Source organism: Loa loa (assembly GCF_000183805.2).
Source record: "Loa loa unplaced genomic scaffold supercont3.21, whole genome shotgun sequence".
Lineage (NCBI taxonomy): Eukaryota > Metazoa > Nematoda > Chromadorea > Rhabditida > Onchocercidae > Loa > Loa loa.
In genome coordinates this window covers 460,548-468,248 of record NW_018108201.1, presented here as the reverse complement: position 1 = coordinate 468,248, position 7,701 = coordinate 460,548, and the positions used below count along the sequence as shown (strand labels likewise).

At 29.1% G+C, this 7,701-nt stretch overlaps 1 protein-coding gene across 1 annotated transcript; it reads left to right on the top strand.

Moving 5' to 3' along the window:
• Positions 1 to 839: 839 nt before the first annotated feature.
• LOAG_07229 (hypothetical protein) lies at positions 840 to 3,342 on the top strand (the record flags this gene model as incomplete). The annotated part of the gene is made up of 4 exons (XM_020447376.1): positions 840 to 956; positions 2,494 to 2,565; positions 2,995 to 3,055; positions 3,278 to 3,342. 4 exons carry the CDS (start codon positions 840 to 842, stop codon positions 3,340 to 3,342), a joined length of 315 nt encoding a protein of 104 aa, XP_020302386.1.
• Positions 3,343 to 7,701: the final 4,359 nt, after the last annotated feature.

The following is a 7,701-nucleotide window of genomic DNA, read 5'->3' as shown; positions in this document are numbered from 1 at the left end:
GAAAATTTTCCTTACTTTGCTTTTGCATGAAAAATTTGCATTAATATATTACCGCCCCGCTAATTAGCAAACACTTCATCGATTCTCCCATTTCCATACTCCCCATAAAATAGGTTTCATTGCCCGAATAATTCGAAGAAATTAAATTGTAAGAGGATTTTCGTGAATTCGATTTACTAAAATGAAATCCTTCCCTATGAAGCTGTGTTTCTCCAAAATTATCAGTTGAATCCCTTCCCTATGAAGCTGTGCTTCTCAAAAATTATCAGTTGAATCCATTCTTGCAAAGTTGTGCTTCTTAAAAATTATCAGTTGAATCCTTTCTTGTAATGTTATGCTTCTCAAAAATTATCAGTTGAATCCTTTCTTGTAAAGTTGTGCTTCTCAGAAATTACTAAATTGAAGACTGACGATAAGAATTAGTGCAAAAACTAATCAATTTTCAAAGGTGTTATTTGTCAGACATCATTTAATTTAATTAAATTTAACAAACTTTTGATATTATAATACCATTAAGCCTTTTTAGATGGCTTTATCATTTTAATAATTTCTTTTTTTTTGATCTTTTAAAGAAAAATTAAAAATAATCTTATCACAAATTTATTTGTACATCTTTTGATTTGTTTATTCTCATTTTAACTTTTTTTTTTTTCTTTAACAACAATCATTTTCAATTCGGCGCAAAAAGCGCATCTTCCATTCTTCTTAGCACTTTACCATCATATCAGTATCTTCTCAATAATTGCTATTAATTGGATATATTAATTGATAAAAATGGAATGATTATATTAATTAATCTAATTATTTAGTGATAAATTGTAATTTCCAGAATAGATAGAATGCCGGGTAAGAAGAAGCATGGATCTTATGACATAATATCAGAGGATCTCTACGACTGTCGTATTCCGTTACACAATGAACTCGCCTATCAACATGGCATTCACTTTGATGCTAAGGTTACCCTTATTGTTTTATGATTTTACTATTGAAGATTTAAAAAAAAAAATCAAATTTAAAAAATACAATTTAAATGTAATTTTGTTTGCACATATTGCAATTTTGGAGATTTCAAATATCCCAAAAAAAAAAATTCTGAAAATAATAATTTTCGGAACTCAAAGATTTGACATTTCATAAGATGACATTACTTTAAACGACAAAATCTTGCGTAATTGTGCAAAAAAAAAAAAAATTCGAAATTGAAATATAATGTAATTTCTCAGAAACGTATTAACTTGAAATTTTGTAGGAAGCTATAGAATTTCAAATTAAATGAGTTAATATTTATTTTCATTTGACAAATAAATAGAAGATAATTATGAAGAGCAGTTAACTGAATGATAGAAGGAATTTAGTTTAAAAAAAAAGGCATAAGAAAATAAACTATTGTTGATGAAACTTATGATAATATGAAAAATTAACTTCTTATTATCGCAACAATTAATATTTTGGGCGACAGAACAATTGTTAAATTAAACGAGCATTAGTTTGATAGATTTTAAATTTCACTTTCATCTTTCTTTTTTTATAAATGATTATTTTCAGTTTGCAAAGTTTCAAAATTCATTCCATTTTCTAAGGAAAAAAAATTATTGAAAGTATTAAAATTGTGAAGGAAAGTGGCATCATAGAGACTCTTTTTTTTTCAGCAAAAAATGAGCACTATTTATGAATAAAAACATCATAAAGTTAATATGCTATTCATTATTACAAATGACACTTTACTTCCAATCTTTAAAGGTTGAAAGGTTACCTTAAAAACAAGTTTAACTTATCTTTATCCCTTTATGTATTTTAAAAAATTGCTGAAGAAGAATAGGTGCTACTTATCAGAAGGACAAATACCGCCATCTAGCTAACAATAGTTTGCAGAGAGGAGCGGAACTCAACATTTAGTTTATTTGTGGAATTTTTTTTAGTTTTGCACAAATGTAACTGTGAATTGTAGTGCAAAAATTTTGTTCAAATCACTCGAAATAAAAAAGAAATGAAATAAAATTCAACTTCCAATTCCGTTTTTCAAGTAAAAAATGTTTCGTTTTTATTTTGTTACTAAAATCCAAACTGATAATTATGAAATGAGTCGAAACATTTCTTGTGGATACAAACTTAGTCCCAGTGATAAAAGTCATTATCTGGGCAACTAGCATAATTTAAGGCATAGTTTTAATTCCAGTCTTTATCTATGAAACATAATTTTAATTTTGGCATTGTCATTACTTTTGTATTTATTTTTAACCGTTATCTGATATCGTATCACTCTTTGATTACTGATTATTTGATTTAAGGCTGGAGGAGCTTATGCATTGATTTGAAAATTTCAAAATTACATTGCATAACAAATACAATTAATTTAATGACAAATACTAAAAATGAAGTCAACTAGCAGGACGATAAGATTTTCAAACATTTCAAATGAATAATATGGACATTCATTGTATTGAAGAAATTCATTTTATCAAACGTAAAATTAATTTTTGTTTACAATTTTAGTACGTAGGAAGTATGGAAATACCACGACCCGGTTCACGTATCGAAATTGTCGCTGCAATGCGTCGAGTTCGGGTAAGTTCAGTTCTGCAAAATAAGTAGCATAACGTGACATAACGTTTCCTTTCAATATCCATGTTCACTCTATACAGGAGTTTAGCAATAGTACCATATCGGAAAGGAAACCATTTTTGATTTTTTTCTTCTCAAAGGTCAAAAATTTCTTTTACCATCGGTCATTTTTGGATTTCATCTCTTCGATGAAACAGTTTATTTATTTTTTCACATAATATTCTAAGGAATAATTGGTGACACTTAGGGACACGTTAAAGATGTCCCATGTTTTGTTTGCAATTGATACTATTGTTGTTGTTGTTTATTGTTACAGTACGAATTCAAAGCTTAATATTCTAAGGAATAATTGGTGACACTTAGGGACACGTCAAAAATATCCCACGTTTTGTTTGCAATTGATACTATTGTTGTTGTTGTTTACTGTTACAGTACGAATTCAAAGCACGAGGGATAAAGAAACGTCCCGTTGATATTACCGTTTCTATTGACGGTATTAAAGTTGTTCTGCACCGTAAAAAGGTCATTTTTAATATATTTCCCTTTCAAAAAAATAGAAAAATAAAAGAAATAAAAAATGTTTGACTTCCTAGAAATCGATGTTATACTTTAATCTTATGACATCTATTGAGAAGTTATGCTAATTATGAAGTCTTAATTATTAATTATGAAACATTTCAATCCATACTAAGCAATGGCACAGCAAATGTTTTAGAAAAATCAAAAGGAGGCAACTTGGGACGAGAGCAAACTTTTGGTGATGTTTCATCCTATCCATAGGTTTGCATCTATTTATCGCTTTTCTTTTTACTTATCACTTCTCAAATAGTTACCCGCGAAATACGAAATGCTCTCATTATTTCCATCCACATATACCGGGAAAATCAGAAGTGTTGGGGGAACTTTTTAAATAGGTACTGTAACTAAATTGGTATACAATGCATCTCTTGCAAACATCATTATAACTAAACAAATCAATTTTATAAATCTTACAGCAAATTCAAAAAATGAACAATCACTGCTGTGAAGCTTCTCTTTTCCTTTTTTTTTTTTAAACAGGTTTAATGAAACTTAGGACCGATAGTTTCATTTGACTTGGATCACTCTGATCAGACCATGAAACAAGGGAATAATGAAGGCAGAGGAGTTTTCTAACATTTACTGCTTTATTTTCCGGAATGATTAGGGAATATTATCATCATGAATTTCACTCCTAAAAAAAGAAAAAATATAGGTCAGGAAGTTTTCCTAAACAGAACTAATGATAAAAATTCGGTAAAACTTTATGCGACAATCATTGTCCTACACCGTTGTGATTGTTGTATTGCTGTTCGAAACTTCTTCAGTTTCTATTATGTAAAACGGTTTTTATATGTGAAATACAACCTGAAATTACGTGAATTAAAAATGTAATGTAAGTAAAAGTTCAACTTAGATCAAATCATCTTATTTCCAGGGTTTTTTATGTATCTCACGATTCTCAGGATCTACAAATATTCTCTTATATTGCACGTGATGGTGCATCAAACACATTTAAGTGTAACGTGTTCAAATCTTCCAAAAAGGTTTATTTTACTTTATTTTTATTTTCTTTTTTCTACTTCTGGTGTTTCGCTGAGTTTTTACGGAAATAGCAGAAAATTGATTTTGCATGCGTAATTTAGATTTGTACTGTTGTGATTATTGTATTGCCATTCGAAACTTCTTCAGTTTCTATTATGTAAAACGATTTTTTATATGTAAAATGCAACCTGAAATTATTTGAAATTAAAAATTAAAAACTATAAAAAAAATTGAAAACTTTTGTAGTTGGTTAATGCTAATACTTTGGCATGAAATGAATTTACTTCTCCGTAATCGATAATAAACTGTATCGTATATCTTATTGCATCTGGTAGAAATAATTTGGTAGTTAAAAATACGACTTCAGCATTTGTCATTAGCAGCTTCAATTTCACTGTTGAAATGGAAATTTTTTGGTGGTTTCGAAAGTTTTAACTTTTTTTTTTTACAACGAGTTATAAGAGCCACTTTTGTAGTTGACTAATACTACCTGACTGCTGCTTAGAATAATCATCAAGATATTTCCGCGAAATTAACTGTTGGAGTTCCATGAATCTTTTAAGCATTTCCTTCTTCTGGCAATGGAATTCTTTCTCAACCGGAATGAATGCATTCTATAGCAAATGTTTTTTTTCCTGTCTCCTTCTGTTGATTTCTTAAACAGATAACATTGTAGAAATTCAAATATATTGAAAGCTGTCTTTATTGACAATTTTTTCGGAACTAAGTTAAGTAGCATGCTGAGTTCAGGAAACAATTTTGATATATTTTAATTTAAGCATTTTAAGTTTCAGTTTAAATACTCATTTACAGAAATCTGGATCTTTCCCTTATCGTTTCATCAGTTTCCTAAAGTGTAACATGAATGTAAAAAAGATTCCCGGCATGAACTGATGGGCAGAATTTGGAATGATATATACTTTTTGTTTTCTAAGTGATAATCCATGATTATTTAAGGTTATATTGGATGAAAAAAAAGCGTCATATGATATTCGTAGAAGTAAGACTTTCCTGCCACTTATTGCTGTATCATTTTAGAGTAAAAACTTAACATAATTAGATTTAAGAACGGAAGTCTTTTATTTATTTTTTACGTTTCAAAAAAAGCACGTTAAAACGGAAGTAAACTGTTAGCAAACTTCAGCTAAAACAAATTACCCAAAATAAAAAACAAATTATCGGAAAACTAATTAGTTTCATCACATGAGTTTATTCACTGCAATAAAATTCAATAAAATTGATTGAGTATTCAACATCAAAAAGATGTCGTTTTATTCATCTCCGACATCCATCTGTTTCTTTAAAACTCTTTCATCACTTTACATCTATTCTCGAAACACAATAATGCTCATGCAGTTATTGGAAATTCTAAATTTTTGTAAAGTTTCAAAAAAATTGCAACACATGAGATCTGGTATTAATAACGTGTGGCTTATGATAATAACTACTTTTTTTCGTATTTTTGTAAGCTTTAATTCAATTACTAGAAGTGGAAAGAAGTCCTGATAAAAGATAGGTAGACTTCCAGTTTTCACCAATTGTACGAAGTTGATTTTAAAGCGAATAGAACGTATTTTGGAAATAAAAAATTCCCCTTTCCGGAAGTTATTTGCGATTCTTTTTTTTTTTTAGCATATCTCTTTTGCTTTTAGCTCTGTCATTTTTCATATTTTTTCCTGCATATTTCTTCAGTTTTTTCGAAATTGAACATTTCAGGAATTTTTAATTTACAGTTTGATTTTTTTAGTATTCCAGAAATTTGCAAAACTCTTCAATATATCATTAATTTTTGCAAGCAGTATAATATGTTTTCGTCGACCACGTTATGCGCATTTATTTATTATAATCGTTATTACCGCTAAATGTTTTTGTTTATAATAGCTAGATCGAGATTTTGCAATCTGATAGCTTAAATCTTATTCCACTCAATCAGTTATCACCGTGATATTGTTATTAGCATTCATAAGTAGCAGCAGCTGTTGTGTTGGTTTGAGGTATAACCTTGACTTTTTTTTGATAACTTGAAATTTCAGTTTGGGGTCAAATTAACTATTTATTGCACTTTGCTGTATGCCCACAGACCCAGGACAAAGCATTGGAAACTGTACCTATGGATGAGTGATCATGGATACATGTTACGTTACCGAGGAAGGCAATTAGCGATACTAGGCTTTTAATATCATTTATGTCCCGTTGATCAAGCATTTCCAACACTTGGAACATCAAATTTGCATTGTGCCTGTCAGTAGCAGCACTGTATCTGTCAACAGTATTTGTCAAAGTGAATCTGTCAAGTTGTTTCTAAGATTATAGGTTGAAGATTATTTGCGTAATGTCTGCTTCACCCACAGCTAACAAATATTACACAATGTCAATAAGAACTCCACAGTGGAATTCGAAAACAGTCATTTCATCACAGTCAGATAAAATTATTTGAAATGAAACAATGAATTCATTTAATTTGAAATAAAGTAATTACTAATTTTATCATCAATCCTATCCTTTCTGAGTACCAGTGCTAACTTTCCGTGCAATAATACTGTAATGATCAATAATGAGTAAACATTCCTTTAATCTGGAAAATTTCATAGGAAATTATTCTCTTTAATTTAGAGATTGGTTGAAATTTTAAATATCCTGAGCTATTTTGTATATCGATTAACTAAGTCACTTAGAGATATCACAGTCTTTACTGTCAACCCATTTATTTTCAATACTGATCTTTGAAATAAAATAAGTATTTCCAATGAATATCAGTGGATCTGACAACTGTTGGCTAGCTTTTTTTTCCTTATTATGCATGCTGGCAGTAGACGAAAAGTAAGCCTAGGCAGCCTAGACACTAGATAAAAAACTTTATTTATGAATACATTAAAGATGGATGATGACGATGCATTCCTATATTTCAGGAAAAAAAACATTATCAGACTTTTTTAGACAGTTTTGAAGTTTATCATGGATGAATTTTAAAACTAACATTTTATTCCCATACTACAATGTATTTCTGTTCTGGAAAATTATTCATTAAATGATTGCAAGGGGGTTAGAATATTTTTATCGTTTTGACGGTTTCCTCAATGTTTATAATAATATTTTTGGGAATAGTGAAAGCTGGGAACTTTTGTAATTGAATCGTATGCATGGACAAAAGCTGCCTTTTTATACGGCCCATTTGACATCTAATCCAATTTGAATACAATTTTGATTTTCAAGATTTTAAGCTTTCATATTCATTCCTTCCGTAACTCTTCTTTTCCACCACTTTTATGTTACATAGTTACGTTTAATATTGATTGATTAATTAAAAAATGATATATTTTCTGGAATCATTACGGTTATTTTGGCTCGGTTACAACATGCTCACTTTGCAGAATCTTTTTTTTTTTTTTTTCATGTCCTATTTTGGGTAAAATAGTACATAGAGAAAGCGATTTTAAAGCTTAAAATTTTGCAGTTGATAATTGGAATGATATTAACAAGCAATTTTCTTGTTTTTTCTGATCAGTAACAATTTATGCAAATCATATGAATATATTGAACTCTTTCAACTTTTTGACACTGTTGAGAAGTTATTCT